This window comes from Bombyx mori, chromosome 22 (assembly GCF_030269925.1).
Source record: "Bombyx mori chromosome 22, ASM3026992v2".
Lineage (NCBI taxonomy): Eukaryota > Metazoa > Arthropoda > Insecta > Lepidoptera > Bombycidae > Bombyx > Bombyx mori.
In genome coordinates this window covers 501,522-527,682 of record NC_085128.1, presented here as the reverse complement: position 1 = coordinate 527,682, position 26,161 = coordinate 501,522, and the positions used below count along the sequence as shown (strand labels likewise).

Here is a 26,161-nt window from a genome sequence, read left to right as displayed (position 1 = left end):
CAAACGAACGCCAGAGCGCCAGATCTCAGAAGGTCGTGGTCAATGAACGATAAAAATATATTTTATTTTTTGTACGTTATTACAAAGTTAAGTCGGACACTGTGCGCATTACTAATAAAAATCTTACGTTACGGACGCTTTTCCCGGTTAGGGTACCCCTCCGTCCCATAAGGAACTTCGTTCCAAAAATAGTATTAATATAATTTTAGGGTTAAATTTAATATCCGAGATGTTCATTACAAAGTGTGCGAGTGAAAAATGGTCGCATGTCTCATGACGCATGAAATCGCTCATCAAAAGCGGAAGAGGTAATCCCAACGCATTGCTGCACCACTGCAAAAGTTGAACGACCGCACGCATGCGCGTCTAATCTTCTACATCCGAACAACCAACGGGACGTCTTCCCAGCATCCGTCCCTAACTGCGATCAAATTTCGATCTTAGCATTAAACTGAGTAGATCCTTTACTGGGGTTCGGCTGGGCTTGGCGTGTGTGAGCTTCGAAGGCTCAGTATCGTGTCGCTCGCCGCGGAGTGAGTACGTGTGTGTCAAGTTAATGACAAGTCGCCCGCGAAAAGTTTTTCCACGAGCTTTTTCAACCGTGTCGAATTTGTTTTGGATGTGAAGTACTGAAAGGTTTTTTTAGTGACACACCAATATCGGATAGTGTTTTAAGGTAAGATATATTGGTATTTATTACTTTTCAATTGGTGGATTATTCGAAATATTGCCTTAACAAAAAAATAAGTAATGAAATTGATACAAACTTGGGTATGTTTTTATAAATATATAACTTATATTCAATTTCATATAAATATAACCAAGAAATTAGAAACCATTTTAACATGTTACAAAATAAATAAAGCTTCCATAATAACATAATTTAGTAATGAAATTGATACAAAATTAAACCTTAGATATACGTGAAGGGCTTAATTTTAATCAGAAATCTGAAGACCGCAGTTTTTTATAAAGCTGAGATTGAGATTATTTAAATATATCTGAATTTGATACTTATTTCTGACTAGTGCTGTATTTTACTTAGTAAAATATGTCCAATATTAATCGGAATGTTAAATTGAAAGGTCAACATGACATGATCGTGGGTTTCCTTTTATAATATTTACGGATTACGGTGGCCGTTTATAGTCAGATGGGACGTATCATATTATGACCGGTACATGATTAGGTACGAGTATCTGCGTTCTTGGATTCGTATTATTATTGTCATCGTTTACCATGTCATCTCGAAGGGCGGCCATTGTACGGAGCTGAATTCTCAACCTATTTATATCCTTTTAAATAAATAAGTGGGAACAAATCACGTCGAAGTCGTCGTGGCCCAAAGGATAAGACGTCCGGTGCATTCGTATGTAGCGATGCAACGATGTTCGAATCCCGCAGGCGGGTATGAATTTTTCTGATGAAATACGTACTCAACAAATGTTCACGATTGACTTCCACAGTGAAGGAATAACATCGTGTTATAAAAATGAAACCCACAAAATTATAATTTGCATAATTACTGGTGGTAGGATCTCTTGTGAGTCGCCCGGGTAAGTACCACCGCCTGCCTGTTTCTGCCGTGAAGCAGTAATGCCTTTCGGTTTGAAGGGTGGGGCAACCGTTGTAACTATACTGAGACCTTAGAAATTATATCTCACGGTATGTGGGGCATTTACGTTGTAGATGTCTATGGGCTCCAGTAACCACTTAACACCAGATAGGCTGTGAGATCGTCCACCCATCTAAGCAATAAAAAAAACGTATGGTTATGCGGCCCCAATTTAAGATTTCCTGTGCTATTGGTACCACAGACTGAAATACATACTTATACGTTTAAATGTGTACATATATAGATAGTAAATACCCAGACAAAGAGTAAACAAACCTGTTCATCACGTAATATTTGCCCCATGTGGGAATCGAACCCACGACCCTCGGTGTAAGGGTCGGGGGCGTTAACTTCCGCACCATTGATTCATTCGTGTCTTTAATTTTATCCTTGTTTATTTATTCACACTTATTCTATAATTATTTAACGGCCGTCTGGTGTAGTGCTAAGTGACATGGTCACTACACAAGGGGTTCGCGGGTTCGAATCCCGCCAAGGGAAGATATTTGTATGATAAATATAAATCTCTTTTCCAGGGTTATGGATGTATGTTAAATATATGTATGTGTATAATAAAAACCTTACATTTATTTCCGTTATCTGGTACCTGTAACACAAGTTCTTTGCGAACTTATCACGGGACCAGTTAACGTGGCGTGATCGTTAGTAAATATTATTATCATTAAAATTTGAGAAACACAAAAAACTTGAGACAGCTATTTCCAAATGTTTTCATTGATAGCACCTGTCAATAGGTTCCAAAAAATATATAGAAATATCGATAAAAATTGCGGACTGTTTTGTCTGTGTCTATTAGTAAATAGATAATTAGATAGATATATAAATTTTGAGCATATGCTTCGAAACGGGTGGCGGTATCTAAGTTGCGTTTCGGAGACCACTTAACATTACCCTGAGCTTGACCGCCAAGCTACAGCAACTCCAAAAATTGTATCTTTTGTGATGCTACTAATATTTAAAAACGGCTATTATAATTTAAAATTTCAAAATAATTTCAAAAGTAAAAAAAACGCGATTAACTTTAGATGAAGTATACCCTGGGGACAGTTGAGTGATCAGATCTCATGTAGCATCATATTTTAACAGTTATAATTTCTATTTAGCGATCTATACATATCTCTTAGAACAATATTTCCATTATTAACAAAATATTGAGTTGGTATTTAAGATTAAGAGAGAACTATGTATATGTAAACTAACTGACCCGGCACATTTCGTAGTGCCTCAATCAATAATTAAAAGTCCTAAACTTTTGTATAAAATAAACTTAAAACAAACAAAAGGAATCCGTCCGACGGGGGACACATCAAAGGAAAAACAAAATTGTTATTTTTATTTAATTACGAGCATTTTCATATTTATCTACCTTTTGAACCTTCTCTGGACTTTACCAATAATTCAAGACCAAAATTAGCCAAATCGATCCAGCCGTTCTCAAGTTTTAGCGAGACTAATGAACAGGAATTTATTTTATATATAAAGAAGATTAGGGACGCAGTATTCTTAGCTCTTGCTAATATATTAATTCATCTCAGAGGATATTATAGAATAACTACGTCTCTATAGTTAACAATATTCATAATAGTTTCATTAATAAGATTTCGGTGATATGATAAAAATATATCTGGTTAAAGCTAAAGTTTCTTTCACTGAAATAAAAAAATATCTTAAGCAATAACTTTTAAATCTCTCTACGCACTTTTTAGTGTACTGGTTGTGCTTTCAATGAGTTCTTTTTACGTTTACATACGACATGCCCACGAGCCACCTGATGTGAAGCGGTTACCGGATTTTATAGACCTCACAATGTCAACGCCGGCCACTTTCAGATATGAGGTTAAAGTCTTTCGTCTGTTCTCGATACCTCGTCTCCCACTCTTTATTCCACGTTGCCCATATCTCCCTACTAAATATCTATATATATAAAAATAAATTGCTGTTCGTTAGTCTCGCTAAAACTCAAGAACGGCTGGACCGATTTTGCTAATTTTGATCTTGAATTATTTGTGGAGGCCCAGAGAGGGTTTAAAATGTAGATAAATATGAAAATGCTCGTAATTAAATAAAAATAACAATTTTGTTTTTCCTTTGATGTGTCCCCCGTCGGACGGATTCCTTTTGTTTGTTTTAAGTTTATTTTATACAAAAGTTTAGGTCTTTTATTTATCGATTGAAGCACTACGAAGCCTGTCGGGTCAGCTAGTATTAAAATAAAAGAACCGAATCTAACCATAAACAAAATAAATATATCGGTTACCCATAACAGACCATTTATTTAACAAAAAGATGTCCACCACAAAACGTTACCTAGTGTTTGTAACAGGTTTTCATCTGTCAGCCGCAGAGCAACGCGGAAACACTCGTAACGTAACCATTTAGTTTGTGTTCGAATTGTAACGATACAATGTGAAATGGCCGTAATTGTGATAAATTAGACTTTAGCAATTGATACTAGAATTTAGTACGTATTCTATACGTCCGTATTTATTTATATATTTTTATTATTTAGATGTGTGGACGAGCTCTCGGTCCATCTAATGTTAAATGGTTAGCGGAGCCCATAGACAGCTAATCTTATGATGACTGATTAGAATTACTCTTAGAAATCCAGACTGAAGTCGTCGTGACCTGAAGGATAAAGCGTCCGATGCATTCGTCGTATCTAGCGATGCAACGGTGTTCGAATCTCTCAGGCGGGTACAATTTTTTGTAATGAAATACTTAATAAATGTTCACAATTGATTTCCACGGTGAAGGAATAACATCTTGTAATAAAAATCAAACCCGCAAAATTATAATTTGCGTGATTACTGGTGGTAGGACCTCTTGTGAGTCCGCACGGGTAGGTACCCCCACCCTGCCTATTTCAGCCGTGAAGTAGTAATGCGTTTCGGTTTGAAGGGTGGGGCAACCATTGTACTGTAAAACCTTAGAACTCATGTCTCAAGATGTCTATAGGCTCCGATAACCATTTAACATCAGATGGGCCGTGAGTTCGTCCACTAACCAACGCAATAAAAAATAAATAAATAAAAACTTCCTTTAACTTTACTTATTCCATGGGTGACGGTAACCACACTCTCAATTAGGATATTGCTCATTTATGGTAAAAATAAAAGGTTCTCAGACCTCTTTATGTTTAGAAACATCCACTAGCAAGCTTCCAGGGTCAGTGGGGCGAAATCTCGCTGTGCGGTTGTGGGCTTGTAGTGCAATGTAGTGGCTTCGTAAATTAATTTGACTTAGAAAGCAAGTAGAGTATTGAAATGAGATGATGAAATACAAGCCTAGATTGTCATACCGGTTTTAGTTTACGAGCCCATCTTAATACCAGGGTATTTTACGATGCCTCAGTGTTCAGTGTGTCAACTTGTATCCCAGACCCTTCTAAGGGTAGATATAGTGGTCGTTAAATCGGGTCTATGAAGTGTTCCAGAGTTAATAGTTAATGAAGGAAACGACATACTACCAACTCCTGATTAGATATGCATGTTGGGATGTAGGGGTTTTCGGGTATCGTTTCTTTCGAATTGAACGGGATAGTTTTGTATTTAGTTAAATGTAAATATACTCTTGTGTCGTCGTAATGTGAAGTCGTCGTGGCCTAAAGGATAAGACGTCCGGTGCATTTCCGGTACCAATTTTTCTAATGAAATACGTACTTAACAATTGTTCACGATTGACTTCCACGGTGAAGAAAGACATCGTGTAATAAAAATCAAACCCGCAAAATTATAATTTGCGTAATTACTGGTGGTAGGACCTCTTATGAGTCCGCACGGGTAGGTACAACCGCCCCGCCTATTTCTGCCCTGAAACAGTAATGCGTTTCGGTTAGAAGAGTGGGGCAGCCGTTGTAACTATACTGAGACCTTAGAACTTTTATCTCAAGATGTGTGGCGCATTTACGTTGTAGATGTCTATGGGTTCCAGTAACCACTTAACACCAGGGGGCTGTGAGCTCGTCCACACATCTAGGCAATAAAAAAAAAAGTGTGCTTACATTAGGTAGCTGTTTTTGTTCGAGGGCAGACGTCCTCCCTACTTGAGCGGAGCGAGACCCGAAGACTCGCGCAAAGGTTCCATCGGGGTTGTTTAATAAATCCCTTAAGCCCATGTATACAGCTCTCCTCGTTGTGAGTATTTCCTAGGAGATTAAGACCCTGACACAAAAAAGCATAGGTATGTTTTTTATTGCTTTAGATGTAAATCAAATTATAACTCGCCTGGTGAGAAGGCGTTACCTTAGCTCATAGATCGAACGCCGTAATATCATTTGTGCGTAATAGTGTCGTAATATTAGTACAGATTACAATTATGATTTTACTACAAATTCATTTTTTTTATATTGCTTAGATGGGTGGACGAGCTCACAGCCCACCTGGTGTTAAGTGGTTACTGGAGCCCATAGACATCTACAGCGTAAATGGCACCATCCACCTTGAGATATAAGTTCCTAGGTCTACGTATAGTTACAACAGCTGCCCCACCCCTCAAACCGAAATGCATCACTGCTTCACGGCAGAAATAGGCGGGACGGTTGGACCTACCCGCGTGGACTCACAAGACGTCCTACCACCAGTAAATTAATACCAGTAAAGTAATTGCAGATTTAACACGTTTACTGCGGGGCCTTTTCTGAGGGACTCTCAAACGGTTCATATGAGGTCTTTTCAAGGTAAGATTGGACTTTTTTACAGTGTAAATGAGACCACAAAAAAGTAAGTTTTCGATAATTTCCATACGCAAATGTGGATCACCTCCTGTGGTGAGCGAAATAACGTAGTTTTAAGTGTCGCACAAGGGAACAATCATGCTAGGGAGCTTTTTAAACCGCATAACGCAATCGACGTGTTAACCTCGCATGTTATCATTCTAGAGAACGAGCTACAGAAAGGATATTTTCGACGGAGCCGGTGTTTGGGCAAAGTAGACTAACAGCCTTGTAGATTTTAAGAATTCGGATATACGCAAAATTATCATAATGTTGTTGTTAGGTGTTCTCCGCATTTCTTTGTATCTAATTGTAACAGGTACTGCAAAAATTGAATCTTATTTCATAATTATTATTATTGGAACGAAGTTCCTTATGGGACGATGCGGAGGTGTACCCTAACCGGGAAAAAGCGTCCGTAACGTAAGATTTTTATTAGTAATGCACACAGTATACGACTTAACTTTGTAATAACGTACAAAAAATAACATATTTTTTATCATTCATTGACCACGGTCTCAGAGCGTTCGTTTGCGCAAACTCTTATGCAAACAACCGTGAATGAAGTGTACCACAATAAGTTCGCACGTTACCGAATGACCGTGGGTTGTTGCGAAACCTCCAGTTTTATTTTCTTTATGCCTCGAATAGAACTTAAAATTAATATTTTATAATAAGGAACTTCGTTCCTATTCGGTGTCCCACGACACCACACATCTTTTTTATGTTGATTTATAGACCCTAACTGTATGTTACTAAGTACAAAAACGGCCACGTAATTTATACGTAAGCAACATAACAAATATTCTGTGTAAGTATCTGTTCAGTAATTCATTATTGCTAAATATTTAGATGAATATTTAAACGAAACTTTTCAAATATATATTTTTAAAGCATGTGGAGTGAAGTTAGTAATTACTTAGCAATATAAAGACTGCGTGTGGCATGTCAATTAAAATTTCCGACAATACTAGTTAAAACTGATCGGTTTTGCGGCAATGGCTATTAACAAAATTCCGTAACAATGAGTAGATTATCTCGCTACAGTCCCAATATAAATCACTAAAGCACAATTGTTTGCGGGATGTGTTCTTTCTATACACGTCAACAGCAGACGTTAAACAATGGCTGTCTAAAGCTTATCCTAACATTCGAGGGTGAATAGTAAATACAATATGGCTCTGAGCGGATTTGGTTACGGAACCGTGTTGTATCTTAGAATTGAAAATATAACAGGGTGCGACACGAGGCTTCGACGGCGATTATTTTTGCAGAAAATGAAACAAACGGCAAGTTTTTAGGATATAGTATAGTAGTTTTCGGCGCGCTCTTTGTGGTATCGTGGGCTTCGTTGAGTCGGAGTGGTGGAGCTCGATGGGGTTTGATTGGTAGTCGAGTCGATTTTGGAGGACGGGTCTTAAGTGGCTCACACCGTGTAGCCCCTCACGCGTCTGTCTCAAGGCATAGTCTCCCGGCAGGAATTGGAAGAAGAGGAGGACCTCGGTCTTACTCTCCTCACTTTTCTTCTCTGGAGGCGCCGGTCATAGCTCGGTCTGTTAGCACCCTCGACCGGGTATCCATAACCAGATTCCGCACCGTTAAAAAACAAAAATATGAAATATAGTAGTGCATGCACTCTTCTTGAAAAAAATATGTTATTGCTTGCAATAAGAACGATGATTTACTACAATCATTAAGTTTTCGTGTTAGTATGATTATAATTGCCAAATAGTGGAAAAAACTTAAAAAAAAGCGCGCACTTAAAGAGTACTTGGTACTTGATACTAGAAGAGGGGGTTTACATTTTTTGAAATGATTAAAATTCTTGAGATTGATATTCGTTATAAATTTTTTTTTAAAGAATGGGAAAATATAATTATATGTTTTCAAACCATAGGTGATAATGTGGCGGTGTGGTGGTATCAAGTTACCACCGGTCTGAATGTTTACGTCGAGAAATTAAGATGTGTAACGACTGCTAAAGTACCATAACTGTTTCAAATCAATTCAGACAACAATATTAGGTGTCAAAGTAGGCAGAGGTATTGGGACCGTGTCATATTAGAAGGTCATTTAGTATCCCATTTAACCGCCTTATGTTACTGCGTGTCAAAAGACTTAATTACACCACAACGAACATCTGGCAGTAGTTATGGTATATGATATGTGGTATAGTTAGACTACAAGATATTCAACAGATACCTGAATATATATTTTTATTTCCTACCTAAGCTGATGCTCTAGAGATACCATGTCAGCGTCGCCGGGCTAGTAAGTGAGCACACGGGGCTCAAACCTGACGATGTTGCTAACAAGACCCCAGGCAAGAACCGTGCTTCGCGGAATCTACCACTGGATCGGAAACGCGACTCACTGAGAAGATCCGGCAAGAAACTCAGTGGGCCGTGTCTATGGGTTAATTTACTCGCCCAGCCCTTTGTCGCAAGCGACGGATTCGACGAGAACGATGACCGGTGCTTTGAATACCTAAAAGCGCCGTTAGTGGATCGGGAGGATCCGAGATGACGTGTTTTGGGTGACGTCGATTGTTTACCATTTGGTCCGCAGGATCGGCTATGTAGTTACCGGCGGCCACAATGTTCTCTGTTCTCGTATCGTGCCACTTTACCGAAATGGCGCATTGATGCCGACTGTAGATACTTACTGATGGACTCTAGGTCCAAGGTCGTCGTAAAGGTTGACGTTCCGATGAACCACGAGGCTCCGACGGCTATCCTGCAAAAACGGGATTGAATGGCTTGAAAGTGTAACGGGCTAACGGGTGAACGGGGTAACGGAAGGGGGAAGGGCTAACGATAATTTCAACATAAATTTTCATATACCAAATCTATATATTAATACGTGAAGCAAAAACTTTGTATCCCTTTTTACGAAAATTGCGCGGCCGGAGGAGTATGAAATTTTCCACGCTTATAGAGAGTATAGAGAAGAAGTGCACAATGCCAATATTTTTTTTAAATAAAGCATAAAAGATACATTAAATCAATAAAGAAAACATTACACACACTACATACCGTGTATTTGACGCACACACGCATGCATACTATTTATTGTCAAACTTTTGTTCTTGACGTCTGTTGTCAAATTGAGAATAGAATATGGTTTGTCTTTGTTAATATTTTTTATAGTGTAGTCTTGGCGAAATTTGTGATTATAGAAGTATAAAATACAATCATAATAGTGTACAAACTTACAATTCCAATTAATTATAGTCGAATTTCCACTACTGCGGGACCTCGAGTTCTTTAACAACAACAACGTTTGGATCATCGCTCTCCCGAGCAATTTCCCCGCTCGGTCTTCCCTTGTCGTTACTTCCCAAAAACACAACACCTACGTTTATTAATCTGCTCAATATTAAACTAATTGAGTTGCGTGGAGGCCTGCGGGTATGGGTATCGTTTGAATGGACTCTAACATCGTCAGGACTCCGTGTACTACCCCGTGCAATGAAAAACATGTTCCATTGTTCAAATACTCTAGTTAGAACAATGGTCTTTGTAAGGAATTTTGCAGCTGTTTGCAGTTTCGGAGAGCCGATGTAGGGTTTTTGTTAAATGAGGGGTAGACCGTAATTGATATTTTCGGTCTTTAAATGTTTATCATAATTATATGAAGAGATTGCGTATATAATTTAAAATGCAATTTCGAAAAGGGCACATGTCGCCTAATTTGTCAAATACGTTTTTTCATATACACGTAGTTTTGAGGCTTACCTACACCCATTTTATAATGATTCCAGTAATTTTCAATTGATAATTAACACTAAAATATATCTCAAAAGTTAATATTTTAAATTGTACACTGCTTTAGAAAATAATCAGTTTTTTTTCATTTCCTGAACATTAAACATTTTCAGAGATGTACCCTTTTCGAAATTGCATATTCAATTTACTAAATTTCTGTATGAGATTATGTTGAGATTATCTTGCGACTATATTATAGAAAATTACAGAAGCCATTTAAACTGCAATGACTCAAAAATGACACTGAAGCTTTTCTTCCATAGCTTTCTTAAGGTTCAACTGGTTATAAGTAAATAGTCACACCCATAGATATGACAATTTGAACGTTCTATCCCACCTTGAGTCATGACGAAGAAGTCTAAATTGTATAGCCTAACTGTTTTTTATAACCAAACCTCATATATTATTATGAGGTTTCCGCGCCTACATGACGCGTGGGTTATGTGGGCTCAATGATGAATTGTATCCATTGTGTTCAGTTCCTCAAAGTATATATTGATAAAAAAGTATAAATATATTATTAAAGGATCCTCAGGGACGCGGCGACAATTGAGACATTTTACATCCACACGGAATAATATATTCTCTTTATACACGTTACGGTGGGTAGAATACGAATGAATCATAAATGTGCTAACCGCCGGTATTTATACGATCATATTGATCTATTTTAATACAAACTTAGTAAGTAATATTAAACATTGTTTATCTTAATTATTCTGCTGATTATTTACGTACAATTATTATTTAATAATATCGAATTGTATAACATAAATAATGTTATTGCGCCGGAAGCTGCCAAGCGGAAGGCGTCAATAAAATATTATAAGTATAAAGACATATGAATCAACTATTTACTTGATAATGAAATTACTAATTATACTAACTATATTATAGGAATAATAAGTTCTGTACATTTCCTAATTATTAGGGTGTACCTTAACTAGTTCCTAAATAATTTATTATGTGAGGCTGGAAGTGTTACTCGATAACAATACAGAAAACACTAATTAATAAATCACCTGTCACCCGACCCGGTCAAACACCGCAACCAGTTAATACGTGATTTGACAATTTTTATTCCACCTGTAACTAGCCTAGTCGATCCTTAAGCTATCTATTGTATCAAAATGTGGGCAATAAGATCTTTTTTTTATTGCTTAGATGTGTGGACGAGCTCACAGCCCACCTGGTGTTAAGTGGTTACTGGAGCCCATAGACACCTACAACGTAAATGGCACCATCCACCTTGAGATATGAGTTCTGAGGTCTCAGTATAGTTACAACGGCTGCCCCACCCTTCAAACCGAAACGCATTACTGCTTCACGGCAGAAATAGAAAGGATACGTTTTCATGTGAACTAACAGTGTCCTGCCACAAATAGTAACGCGTTTTTTTTATTATAATCAATATTTTAATAACTTTATCTTTTATTCTGCCTTGGACGGAGATATAATTTGGTATTAGCGTGAATGCATTCCTCTATTGCTCTTAAGTAATTAACTAACTTATCAATAATATCTACGTAAAGGCTAAAAGAGAGAGAGAAGATTATTTTTCTAAACACAGATCTCAGCATCCTTCATTAATTCCCTTTCAAAATTTTACTTCAATAGTTTGAGAACGTCACTTAAATAGTTTTTCTAAGTTTCGTTCTAAAATTAGCGATGATGGATCGCATTTGTTCGTTCAAAGTGACTACATTGTTTATAGAATTCACCATGTCTTTCTGAACCCCAGATTGCGAGCTCATGGTGGGACAAGACATTCTGTATATTACGCCAATCTTCAGCACTAATTAAAGCTCTTTCACATTCCGACCAGACTGTGGCACGTCTCGTATATATTTATTTAAATACTGTAATTAGCTTGAACCACGAACTCTTAATTCAAGTAATCCGCAAACAAGTCTCGAAACATTACAGTTTTCAGCGAACATTTCTCAGTTGCTTAATTAACCAACAAAATTAGTTATTGTTATGAAAAAGTAACAAAGCGGAGGAAACTTCACGACCGGAGTTGCTGAAGTGTTGGGGGAATCGGATCGGTCTAATTCACTAGCGATTTTTGTAAACTTGTTTGTTAAGCTCAATGGCCAAATGGTACTATCCGAACTACATAACTCATATTACGCAAGTTCGTGTTTTATTTAATTTATTCACTGCTTATTAGAAATAGACAATGATGTAAAATGATAGCAATAACATGTTTTTTTTTTCAGCATAAGTGATGATTAAGATGGATAATCATGTTTATCTGCTAACTTTCGAATTTTTAAAAAAAATAGTTCCAAGCCAGTACACATTACCAATCACGTTAATAATCTGAGACCCGTGGAGGGAGTTTTGAATGTAAAGGGATAACGATTCTTTAATCCTTTTTACGATATTAGTTAAACAAGAAATCTGATTCGCGCTAAAGACATTTTCAAGATAAGACATTTTCAAGATAAGACATTTCCATATAAAAACAAGCTCTGAACAACAACACTGGAAGAGTTCGTCCAATCAGTAAAATATGTTTCCGTTATGGTTTCCTTTAAAAAGACATTTGAACAGTTTTTGCAAATGTTTTTCTTTTTTCAAACATTAAGTGATAAAATTCAATACTTTCATAATAAATCACAAATTAAAAAAATATCGACTAATTACTTTATAATTGTCATCACCAAGAAACGCTCGCATCTCAAAACGTAGGCCAAGCCGCAAGGAAATTACACTAGAACGGAGAAAAGTTTATTGAATTTATATAATGCATAACAAATTGTACTGTATTTCTTTGCAATAGAGCACAAAATCAGTTCGAGCAACGAGCACAATAGTTAGCTGTACCACATGTTTGTCTTCAGTTAATTTGAATAAAACAGTCATGTTTTGACTGTCGTGATCATCGGAATGTAAATAATAATTAATTAATTCCACTTACTATACGAATAGGTTAACGCTGGAATCGACAAAATCAGCGTATTCCGGAAACATTACACCTTTATTATACACTGGCTATCGGTAAAGGTTAAGCAAATGATTTCTTGGTGGTTAAATGAAATAAGTCCTACCTGAAATGAACATAAAGTACAGAATAAAGGTTACGGTACTGTTTTTTATTTATTGCTTCGATGGGTGGAAGAGTTCACAGACCATCTGATGTTAAGTTATTACTGGAGGCCATAGATATCTACAACGTAAATACGTCACCCACCTTGAAATATAAGTTCTAAGGTCTCAGTATAGTTGCAACGGCTGCCCCACCTTTCAAACCGAAACGCATTACTGTTTCACGGCAGAAATAAGCGGGGTATCTAACCGTGTGGACTCACAAGAGGTCCTACCACCAGTAAATTTCAATGTCTCATAAAAAAGTAATTTAACTACTTAGAACCTTATTTTACATTATGTATAGTTTTTATTTATTTAACCGGTAGCTAAAGTTATCGGTAAAATAGTTTGTGAACATATTAAGTACACACAGAAAACATATTAGTTGCCGCAGGATTCAGCTAAAGCAGATTCAAAACGCAAGTTAACCGGCCCTCTTACCGAAGTGGATTAAAACAAGAAGGCCACGGAAGCTTTTGACATCAAAAGCCATTTCCCGATCAACCTCATCGTCCTGTACATGATATACAATCAGTGTTTTACAGATTAGATTAAGAAATGCTATCACGAAAAACATCCTAATTTGCTTGTTGGTCTACAGTTGTCCAACGGCAATAAAGAAGATCATTAACTAGATCAAGTTCTATGTCACGACAACGTTGAAAAAATTTAAGCAATAAACGAAAAAAATTGAACTCATTTTCAGATTCTCCTGTTAATACAGATTTAATATAAGAAGATGTGGCGAAAATGTTCCGAGTCACGCCCTTTATTACTCCGCTCGAAAGGTTTAAAGATATTTTCAATTTAATCGCATTATAATATAACCCTTGGAAATATTCATAACCGCAAAAAACGGGGGAGGCCTCGTCTCGAATAAAAATTGACGATTTCCAATAAAGGTTCGGATAATGTTTTAGGGTAGGCAGAGGTGAAAAGTTATAATATATCTCTTTGAGTCTGTGTGCTTTTGATAATTCTGCGATCATCCGTCATTCTTCTATGTGTGAGGCTGAGGGCAAAGCTTAGGGTCGACGATTTTCAATTGCATTAAGTTGATCTTAATTAAACTATCAACCATAGAATTGTTTTTCGCAATACAGACTCACCTAATAAAAGGCTCATTCCATGGCTAATAACCACTAAAACTCCGGCCTTACATATCCGACCCAAGGGACCGAGCAACGCAAGGCCGCTCTTGCCAAAAACATGTCTCGTCAGATCCTCCGAATCCACTCTCGGTGTTTTTCTCGGCTCTACAAGTATCGCTCACCGCTCTCATCAAACTAGTCGAATGCGACGAAGAGTTCGACGTGCAATCTAGCTCATAAGTTCCTCCGCAACAAAGTTCCTCGCGGGATCTTCTCAGTGGGTGGCGATAATGATCCGGTGGTAAATTCTGCAAAGCACTGCCCTTGCCACGGCCAATGTTAGCAATTTTCTCAGATCGAGCCCGTGAATAGCCCGTGAGGAGCTGGAATAGCCTCTTAGGCTACCAGCGATCAGATAAAGGAAAAAGCTAAGCCTCAGCAAAATCGAGCTGCTACGGCTACAGATCATTCTGTACCCAGTAAATTAACTTGGATAAAACACGATAGACGCCTCCCGACCTAGCGCCAGCCTCCTGATTTTTATCTATTCATTATCAAACCCTATTAGCACGATATTTAGAAAAAATAAATTAAAAAGGGAGTATTATTTGTTTCTTAACCATACCACTGTTGCCCGTAATAAAGCTCAAAGGAAACAAATCAACAACAACGTCACAATCTGAAATTTAACCTAGATACTATTGTATAATCGCGTATGAAACTCCAGGGCACAAGACGAGGTCAGTGGACTCTACAGTTTACACAGGCTATATAACCAAGCCGGATGGATGCGATAGTCGCCTCACCCTCGACTCAGCACGATCATTAATCTCCTACCTTTACGTACATCTTAACTGCTCGTTTTCATCGACCTGCATCTTGCTGTCGCGGACCAATAATACACTCTTGTTCGAAGGAGAGAATACTCGCTATCCTGATGCAAGCGTGAGCAACTAATTTTACGCTACAACTATTTAATTTACGTTCCTATTTGATTCAGACTGTGTAATGAACTTGCGCCTTGTTGTTCCCATAGGGATATAGCATGTCCTTGTATAAATGAAATTTGAGTCATTTGCGGTAGGCATTGGCTTTTTCGACGTCTGTATTGGACGGGAATACAAAAAAATTTCGAAAGCCTTGACCAACTGCAATGGGAATTTGAGTGAAAATTTCAGATTATTCGGAAAGTTAATTTACACATACGTACATAATGTGAGTGTATTGATGTTTTATTGATATTGCTAATGGTGTAGATAACAACAGTTGTATTGAACCCATGAACTACAACAAGAAACTGCTTCTGCTCTACGACAGGAGTGCATCAAATAAAAATATTTTTATTAATTTATTGCTTAGATGAGTGGACGAGCTCACGGCCCACCTGGTGTTAAGTGGTTACTGGACCCATAGACATCTACAACGTAAGTACCGCCACCCACTTTGATACACGAGTTATAAGTTCTCAGTTTTAGCAAATACAACGGTTAGCCCGCCCTTCAAACCGTAACGCATTACAGCTTCACGACAGAAATTGGCAGGGCAATGGTACCTACCCGTGCGGACTCACAATAGGTCTTGCCACCAGTTTTCGACCATTATTATTGTATTGATTGTGACAGTGATGCTTACATTTATCATTTCATGTTATCAGTGCAACTCTCGTATTAATTATGTTCTCATAGTAAATTAATTATCTTTAATTTACAGTGCTATAATTATTTATTCCCATTTTATTAATGATTGTTGAGGATAGTTTACAGGTTCAGTTAATTAAGTGATCTCAATCATTAATTTATTGCGTAGATAGGTGGACGATCTCACGGTCCACTTGGTATTAGCAGATGTATCACTCGTGTACTAATTACACAAATTATATTTTTGCGGTTTTGATTTTTATTGCACAATGTTTTTCCTACATCGTGGAAGTAATTCTTGAATGTGAGCTGTACCTAGCTAGTACCTGCCCGTGCGGACTCACAACACGTCCTACCAGCAGTAATAATCAAAATAATAAATCGAAACGGAAAACATCTTAATAAACTAATACGTGAAGGTAGCCTTAGGATGAACCTGCGGACAGAAAGTTGAACGAGGGGGTAGCGAGAGTCGACCCGGGCGGTCCGCCACGGACGGCAGGAACGCAGTCAGACCAACTCATATTTGACTTTTTACTTTTCGAGGTTTGGCTCTGAATTGTTGACAACGCACGCTGTGTTCATGAAAGAATAATTATATTTCAGAAAAAAATCCGCGTCTTGTTAACATTGTTATCATACTATTCGTTAATTAATAGTGACTTTGGAATGAGCTTTCGTAGATACTGCTTCCCGAGCTTTATGATAATATGTCTTTTTTAACATGAGGCTTAACGAATATTGTTAGAGATAGGCCGCGGATTGGCTATGACCACTCGATTTCTTGTTATCCATAATAATAAGTTCTTCTTTGTGTATTCAATTAAAAAAAAAACAACGCAATTTAAAATTATTGTTATTTAATGTGTCAATTTACGAGCTCACGATCCATCTTGTATTCAGTAGTTCGAAGTCCATAGGTGGGGTATCAAGTTGAAGTTTTAATTACATTTATATAGCCTCGCGGCAGAATTATGCAGTATGGTGATACCTACGTTCCGTGCTCACAATAATAACACCTTGCCACTAATCATTACGTGAATTTATAAATTTTGCAGATTCAATTGTTATTACGTAGCGAGATATGATAGAGCAGATGTGATTGGAAAAATCTAAATGGTACTTACGAGGCTTTCAAGATAATCTTGCTTTAATAAGATAATCTTTAGTATGATCTTCCTTAAGAGATTTGTAGCTGCCTACGATAATTGAACACAAGCATAGCGTATTGCTTGATCCGAATTCATTGGTTGGCTTATCCGATATGTGGGCGTATATGAGTTCGTTACATCAATATCTCATTGTCATTACTGCTTTTATTGTACTCAAGAGCCTATAATTTCGGTATTCACTTTCAAACTAACACGCCATGTTAATTTGATACTTTTATTTGTTCAGACAGTTAGGTATAGTATAGGTACTTAGGGTGAAGTGTGTTCGCGTTTTACTTTTCTGTTATTATTTAGTAAATGCAAAACATCTACCAATTCTCTTCCAATTCCGTTTCTGTTTTATTAACATTCATAGCCATCCAATTTTCAGTTCTGTTCCCATACGCAGCAGTCGAATTTACTTTATCGTCTTCCATATTGATACCAATACGCAGAGGGAGTATTGTTTTGTTTCCAGAGCATTCAAATATACCTTTTGTTCAAAACGCGAAATATAATAATGGAATTATGCTTTAACAACGATTTTAAAATTTTACTTCAAAGAGCTAAGGGTTTTTATTCTATAATATTCTCATTTTTATGAAAATTGTTATCAATGTTTTGAATGTTTTTTTTTATAATTAAATCATTTTAAACTACAATTTCTAACTGTAGAAATAATATGCAAATAAGGCTATGTCGATATGTCACAAGAAGGCCGGCTTGTGGCTTCAGTGACCACTGAAAACTAAGTAAGCCGTGAGTTCGTCAAACCACATACTATACTATAGCTTAAGATAGAATGCAAAAAAAAACCGGAATTAACCATCGTATCTTAATCGAGAAAATAGTGTTCCAATTACACAAAACACTAATTATTAAATAGAAAAAAAAGTTGTAATGATTACTAAACGAATGTAATTAGTTTAAAATAACAACGATGTAATATTGAACAGAAGTGACGCTGAAGTTTTTAGTCAATTTCTCTTTTGACACAATTGAATTTGATCGTCAGGGATAAATCAAATTTCTGGGCACGAAGGGAACGCTACTTCCGGGGTTGCTACGTACAGGTATTCCAGGGTTGTGATTGAAAGCAAAATGACTTTCATCCACCAAATCTGAATATTAAGGATTCACTCTAATTTCTACGACACCGAAGAAAAGCTATGCAGGTACAGAGTTTTTTTTTATTGCTTAGTTGGTTGGACGAGTTCACAGCCCACCTGATGTTAAATGGTTAGACATCTACAATGTAAATGCGCCACCCACCTTGAGATATAAGTTCTAAGGTCTTAGTATAGTTACAACGGCTGCCCCACCCTTCAAGCCGAAACGCATTACTGCTTCACGGCAGAAATAGGCAGGGTGGTGGTACCTACTCGCGCGGACTCACAAGAGGTCCTACCACCGGTGTCTACAGTGTCGTGGAATGAGCCACGCCACTGTTAATCACAAATTAGTTAGAGTTTATTAGATCTACACAATCATTATGTCTACTATACCTTAAGCATTGGCTATATACAAGTCATCTTGTAAAATTAAAGTCGCTTTTGTCGATGAAAATTGAAACTTGACGTTACCATAACAGGAGGACTTAAAATTGAAATCAACCAACTAAATCACCAAACCCTCTTTAAGTTTTTCGCTTGAACCAAAAGGACGATCTCATTCCTGTCACAGTTTAAACAATCTTTCTCGACCCAAGAGTAAGTTTCAACGGTACTCATTATAACATGCAAATTGACCATCTCCGTCTCAATGAACAGATGATCCTTGCGTCGTTTCATTACCATTATTAATGAGTCGAAATATTCAACAGCATGAGTTTATTTATTTGCGGCTGGATTTGCTCGAGTTTGTCCCCAAAAGTTCATATACTGGCTTCCCTATTTTAGCTGTGAAATACTTTTCTATTCTGTGTTAGAAGATGTTTATGTATGCTAAGTAAGATAGAACAGTAGCTTTGCAACTTTATAAAAACAACATGATGGAACCTTAAGTTATTTGTGACAGTTGAAATAGGACCGCGGATTCGCCTTGACGACTTCGCCGACTGGAAATCTGAGGTGTCTCCTTGTCTACTTGTAGTGTTGACCGCGGTAATCGCTCTTACCTCTCTCTCAGTCGTCTATTAGGTTTTTTTTATTGCTTAGATGGTTGGACGAGCTCACAGCCCACCTGGTGTTAAGTGGTTACCGGAGCCCATAGACATCTACAACGTAAATGCGCCACCCACCTTGAGATATAAGTTCCAAGGTCTCAGTATAGTACAACGGCTGGCCCGTCCTTCAAACTGAAACGCATTACTGCTTCACAGCAGAAATAGGCAGGGTGGTGGTACCTACCCGCACGGACTCACAAGAGGTCCTACCACCAGTAATTACGCAAATTATAATTTTGCGGGTTTGATTTTTATTACACGATCTTATTCCTTTACCGTGGAAGTCAATCGTGAACAATTGTTGTTCATAGAGACTTTAGAACTCATATCTCAAGGTAGGTGGCGGCATTTACGTTGTAGATATCTATAGGCTCCGGTAAGCACTTAAAATCAGGTGGGCCGTGAGCTCGTCCACACACCTATGTAATAAAAAAATATAATGAAAACACTGCGTGTGTGTTGTGTATTATCTATAGTCGGTGGTAAAATAAGTGGAGCGTCAACAGAACGATATGACCCCGCAATCTAATACACAAGGGCGTTGACCTCGAGCTCCAGCTTTTTAATTACCTACCAGATGGTAGCAAAGAATCTTATTCGAACAGTAATATTCTGAAAGTTATTTAATATCATCTCGTTATGAATCAATAGAAATTACACTTGTTTCTATTTTCTTAGATCAGTTCCTATGCCCGGTACTTTTAATTGATATCCTATGTACGTTATAGAGTTTACACATGGCCAATATTATTACACATTGTCTATATAATCCTTCATTTCGCAAAGTGGGCGATAACGTCCCCTTGTGGGCACTGCAGGCCTAAAGGTGGGCGGTAAGAGACTAAGAGACCCAGAAAAAAATGGGGGCGTTGTATAGAGGCTTGGGAGGCGATTTGTAATTTCGTCTAGGATTACTCTTAGACACCGACTGAGCTCTGGCTATAGTGGTTTTTAAGTAGGTGAAAAAGTGGGGACGGCAAAAAATAATTTATTCTCAAAGTGGGCAGTAGACAATATAAGTTTGAGAGCCCCTGATCTAATCTATAATCAATGTATTAAATTAATGGGAAAATATTCCGATGTTTTTAACAGCTATAATTCATTAACTTTGTAAGTTAAGTTAAACTAGAATAACGAATCCCAAAGCTCACTGAATCAAAAGCAACTACAAAATCTAATTACGTATCAAATGATTAATCGCTCCCACGTGACTTAAAAAAGAACATTAATCAATATTATATCTAAATAAGTGACAAATAAAACATATTTTATTGTAACGATAAGATCAATTCGACGTTGTGAGAGGTTATTAGCGTCGAGTGACAAATGGGAAATGTTGAGTCAACGATAGTATATTTTAGTTTCTAAAAGATAATACTTTAGTGAGTTTAGTTATATTTATTGTGCAATAAATAATATTATCTCATAGATAATGTATCGTAAATTCAAAAATATTCTTTAATCTACGTTGTGCTAACAGACACGACGACGGCATGTTTTTAGAAGTATTTCCGGTGTATGGTATATTAAGGTACACTAGGACTATCCTACATATTTCTACCGCAAAACATATCCGCCGAAACCTCGTTTCTCAAAAATCTGCCTTAAAAAGTTCTCAAAAAAACAATAACTGAAAAAAAAGACTATCGCAGATCATATAATATTATACTAGTATTTACCAGATAGATTACAAAAATAATCAATTAGTTATCTTACATTAATAAAAAAATGTGTGTATGTAAGTCACACACGGTAGAAGTGAAACTTATAAAAAATAAGAATAATCGCAAGGGTCAACCACCAATCACTCCGCAGTGGAATGGCGTAGCCTCACCCTGGGGGAACCACATGCATGATCACGGTATCTCTACGCCAGGCAAGTATACTTTAGCAAGAGAAATCCGAGAACGTCTATCAACTGTGTAACATCTCGTCATCGCGATTCAGGAATTGTTGAATTTACGTGCAGCGGCATCAGTTGATAACAAACTAAATAGAAATAACTATAAATCATCTTTTTTAGTATGAGGTAGCGCCCTCTGTGAATCGATATTTTAACTTCACGTTAAATATTTTCGTTTCATCGAGTTTGAAATAACACCCAACGATTCTAAAGAAGCTTCACTTGAAAAAGAGTTAGGATGTTGCCTAGTCAATGCTCTAATTTCGAACGTTTTTTTGCAGAAACTAAGTGAGCGACATGAGAAGGCTGAAGCGCCCGATGGTGTCGGCGTTTGATCGGTGTTGATGGTCGAGCCTGATGCGAGCATGGCGTGGAGACGGGGGCCCTGCAAAAGCTTCGCCATCAGCGTCATACAGATCATCACTATTATATGTCAAGGTAATTCTTAATTATCATGAAATTTGATTATCATCTATGAAAAAATTGCCTGCTGTTTGATTTACTATTTCAGTGTACCAGGTCTAGCGCTGATCGAAAATCGTGAGGTTTCATCGTACCTCTTTCTTATCTTCGCATCGATCTGCTCTAGCAGGAGCTTTCTTTTTTTATGAATATAGGGTTACTGGTGGCGCGGAGGCCTTTCCAGTTTCACCAGAACAGGTGGGCGAGCAAAGGCTCAGAGAGGAAGAGACAAAAGCTAATCTAATTTTCTGCCTAACACCCTAACTCCTAATAGAAGCGCAGCATATTGAGAAAATTATTAGTTCCTATTTCTGCTGCAATATAAATAATCTTGTGATGTGGGTTAAAGAATGTAGGTATGGTTGCAACAATGCAAGTGCGACTTTAAGGTTTAGGTTTTTTTTTTTTATTGCTTAGATGTGTGGACGAGCTCACAGCCCACCTGGTGTTAAGTGGTTACTGGAGCCCATAGACACCTACAACGTAAATGCGCCACACACCTTGAAATTGGGTATTTTTCTTCTTTGCAATCTTCGTCCGCCAATTACCACATTTTCTACACGTCCCCTAGATTCGGGACCCTGTTAGGAGGTCCGGCTCTCGGCACGAAAAATAAAGTACGTCTCCTCTCTGCTAACTTTACTACAATATTAAACTTTATATCTTTATACTCTATTTCCAAATAAACGAGATTACAGCATACCTGGTGTTAAGTAATTACCAAAGCCTAGACATCACATCATGAACACCACCACCCACATTGAGACTTGAGTATACTAGGATATCTTAATTTTAGGGCCATGACCACTTCCAAAAAATGTTATTTTACCTTGTGTTTATTGTACCTTGTAACAGACGTCATCGATGTCTCTCAGATATGAGTAACACTTGACTTCCATCAAGCAACTACTCAAGTTTCCATCCAAATAACTTACAGTATGTATCACATATATACTCATTTTAGTTGGAAACTCCACAGCGCGAGTGCACCCATTCTTCAACCGACTAATTCATCGCAACTCGGATGTGAGTGAAGAGATTTAATTACTCAAGTTGAAGGCCCTTCAAAATATTGTCTTCATTAAGAGCTCGTGCCCTTTGAGACTCGTTTTATTTGAAAAGTTCCTCCGTAATCTTGGAACTTAGTTAGCTAGTCTATTAACGTTTGTGACGCTTGTCGCATTAGTGTTGACGCGCCGAATGTGTACCTGAATGTTTGCGCTTACTGCCATACTTCGAGATGTGAGGCTGTGTATTCACTAATACCAGTTAGTGGTCCCCGGTAGTCGAAATTCGACTATAATTGATGGAAATTATAATTTTGTACACCAATATGATTCTATTGTCAAAGACTATTATACTTCTACAATCACAGATTTCACCAAGGCTACACTTTATACAAATATTGATAAAGACAAAACAATATTTGATCTATTCTCATTTTGATCACATACTCGTACTATAACTGACAGATTGCAATAAGAAAAGTTTGACAATAAACAAATAGTAGGTATGCATGCGTGTGTGTGTCAAATACATGGCAGTGTGTGTAATGTTTTTTTAATTGATTTAATGTGTTTTTTATACATAATTAAAAAAAAAATTAACATTCTGCACTCTTTCTCTATATTCTCCATAAGTGTGGGGAATTACATAGTCCTCCGTCCACGCAATTTTCGTAAAAAGGGGTGCAAAGTTTTTGCTTCACGTATTAAATAGATATGGAGTGTTGGAAATAAGGTGTTGCTGTGAGCTAGTGAGAGCTGGCACCCAACTTCATTTATCATGTTTCCAAGTGTTCATTTCAAGTCCAAGTCAATATTTCACCTATTCTCGGCCGACTGTAAGTCATTTATTCGGGTCGTCCGCTCATACCAGGTGAACAGGCCTCGCTGCAGCCAGCATTTCATTACCCATACACATAAACGACGGCCTGATAATAACCGCTTTTAAAAAAACTCATTCGTTCACACCTACATTCTTCACCAAGTATTTCAAATTTACAACTTTAAGTATATGTCGAATAAAATGAGGTTATGGGTGTAAATAAAAGGGAAGACGTGATTTCAATGTATGTAATTTACATGAAATACAAACGAGTAAATCGTGGCTTGGAAGGAAAGTATGCAAATGAATTTTACTAATGAAAAATAAGTCATAATTATTTCACGACTTTCAATTATGAACTCACAAGATTACCTAGTTGAACATTCTTAAATGCAAACCGACATAGATTGTACTCACAATGTTTCCTTTCCGAGAGCTGGAGCAAAAGTGCCGGTGTGAGAGGGAAGAGAAGGGTCGTCGTACCCCCTTTCGGGGGCACGGAACGGGCCTCGGGGCAAACCCCACTGCCCGGAACGAAGCTCCCTGCCACATAGGGCAGGGGTGGTATGGATGCAGGACGAGACGGGGGAGGACTGTTCGCAGCACGTGTACGGTTGCATAGCATCGACAAAATATATATACTTATACATAATACGATGGGCTTGATGTTTATTGGACGAACGATGCCCGTGGACGACGCACCCCAGCCCCGGCTGCTGTCCTCTGCTTCCTATGCTACAATTTTTTTTTTTTTTTTTCAGAGGGGAAATTTGAGGACGCGATGTAGGCGCTGTCGTCGGCAAACAGCGCCAACTTCACGTCGGCTTCCCACGCTTGGAGGTTGCCCTCGAGCGTGGGAATGTCGTTGGTGTAGAGAGCGTAGAGGACTGGTGCCAGGACGCTTCTCTGGGGAACGCCAGCCGTGACTGGGCGCACCGACGACTTGGCGCCCTCGACCGCGACAAGGAAGGATCTTCCCTCCACGTACGACCCCAGCAGTCGCACATAGGCGTGCTGGAGGTCCGTGTTCTGCAACAGCTTGTAGATCAGTCCCGCATGCCAGACACGGTCGAAGGCCTTCTCGATATCGAGAAAGACTGCGGCCGTGTACTGGCGCGCGTTGGACCGATCCGCCAAGTGGTGCATAACGCGGACCAATTGCAGCGTTGTCGAGTGACCGCTGCGAAACCCGAATTGCTTGGGTCTGAGAAGGATGTGCGGCGACACCCTTCTCAGCAGCAGCCGCTCGAACAACTTGCCCATATGCGACAGCAGAGTGATCGGACGATAACTGGAGGGATTTCTCCTATCCTTGCCGGGTTTGGGCAGGGCAATAACCTTGCCCAATTTCCAAATTCCCGGGAAGTGTCCTGTGGACAGAATGGAATTGAACAGCCGTGTCATGAATGACACGACCGTTTCGGGGAAGTGGAAAAATGCGAGGGAGGGAATACCGTCCTCGCCCGGCGCCTTGCGCCTCTTCATCCGCTTGATGGAGAGGCGCAATTCACTGGGAGTGATGAAATCACCATCTCCCAACGGTGGCACCGGGGAGGAGAGTAGGCTTGCTACGCTCTCTTCCACCGATTGGTGGAATGCGGCCTCTGAGGGTGCAGAGTCGTTGGGAGCGAACTGCCGCTCCAGCATTACGGCCAGGACACCGGCGCGGGCCTGAGCCGAGAAGCATCGGTTGCCCCTCTCGTCCACGAGTGGACAAGTCGGGGCAGGCCGATTTGAGAGCTGGCGGCAAAGTCGGTGGAGGGACACGGACGAGGGGTCCTCACGGGCCTCCTCGATCCGTTCCTCCCACGCATAGCCCCGATAGGAGCTAATCTTCGCCGCCATCTCCGCTTCCAGCTCATTAAGCTCGCGCTTGATCCTGGGACAACGAAAAAATGTGGAACGCTTCACGATTTTGCGTGTCATCCTTGCGCAGGGGATGGCCCCTGCGCAAGGATGCTAATCTGCCCTGCTAATCTTCTCTGTATCGTTCCAATTTTAGTATATGTACTGCCGAAGCAAGTACAGCCGGTGTGACGCAGGTCACTCCCTTTTTATACCATTTGTTCGACACCATAACATTTTAAGTTACCCACAATATTTTTACAAAAATAATTATTAAGGTAATCGATGGAGTTTTACTTTGTTAAATTGATTTGATTTTATTACAATTGATTTTAAAATATTAGGACTAAAATAATCTTATCAGCGAAAGTAATTCATGTTTAGAATTGACCAATCACAATAAATGTGACTACCACCATTTCAACAAAAATGGAAGTAGTTAAAGGAATTCGGCCTCGTAGTAAAACCGCCTAATTATTAACAACATTGACATTGCGACATTGTTCACAAATCAACAAATCGTCATTAAATAATTTAAACAACGATTTTATAACAAATAAACTTAAAATCAAGTTTCTAAAAATCGTAAATCGTGCGACATATATGTGGGATGCAGGCTTCAGACAATAAATAAAAGTTTCGCGTTTACTACTTCCACGTTTTATTTCAATACTATTAATATAAATTTTAATCGTTCCGTCGTGCTCGTGCTTCGTTCGTCGTCGTTCATCTATCTGTCATTCTGTCATCTCATACGTCATCCCCTTCCATTCTCGATATACCGCTGCGTTCACAAACATCAACTTGCATCCATCATATCATGCGTTCAATAAAACATCATTCCCACATATATGTTTTAAAAATGTAA

The 26,161-nt window shown here is 38.4% G+C and overlaps 1 protein-coding gene and 1 pseudogene across 2 annotated transcripts in view; one reads left to right on the top strand and one right to left on the bottom strand.

Moving 5' to 3' along the window:
• Positions 1-416: 416 nt before the first annotated feature.
• LOC101744934 (lachesin) overlaps positions 417-26,161 on the top strand; it is a 93,030-nt gene continuing 67,285 nt past the window's right edge. The window contains exons 1-2 of one of the 2 annotated variants that reach the window (XM_038018783.2): positions 417-676; positions 21,441-21,597. In XM_038018783.2, coding sequence (XP_037874711.1) covers positions 21,504-21,597 — 94 coding nt within the window. In that variant the 5' untranslated portion in view covers positions 417-676; positions 21,441-21,503. The remainder of the gene's footprint in view (positions 677-21,440; positions 21,598-26,161) is intronic. The other variant, XM_012690156.4, reaches the window with a different exon arrangement.
• Positions 25,340-25,474, bottom strand: LOC119630293 (U6 spliceosomal RNA; annotated as a pseudogene).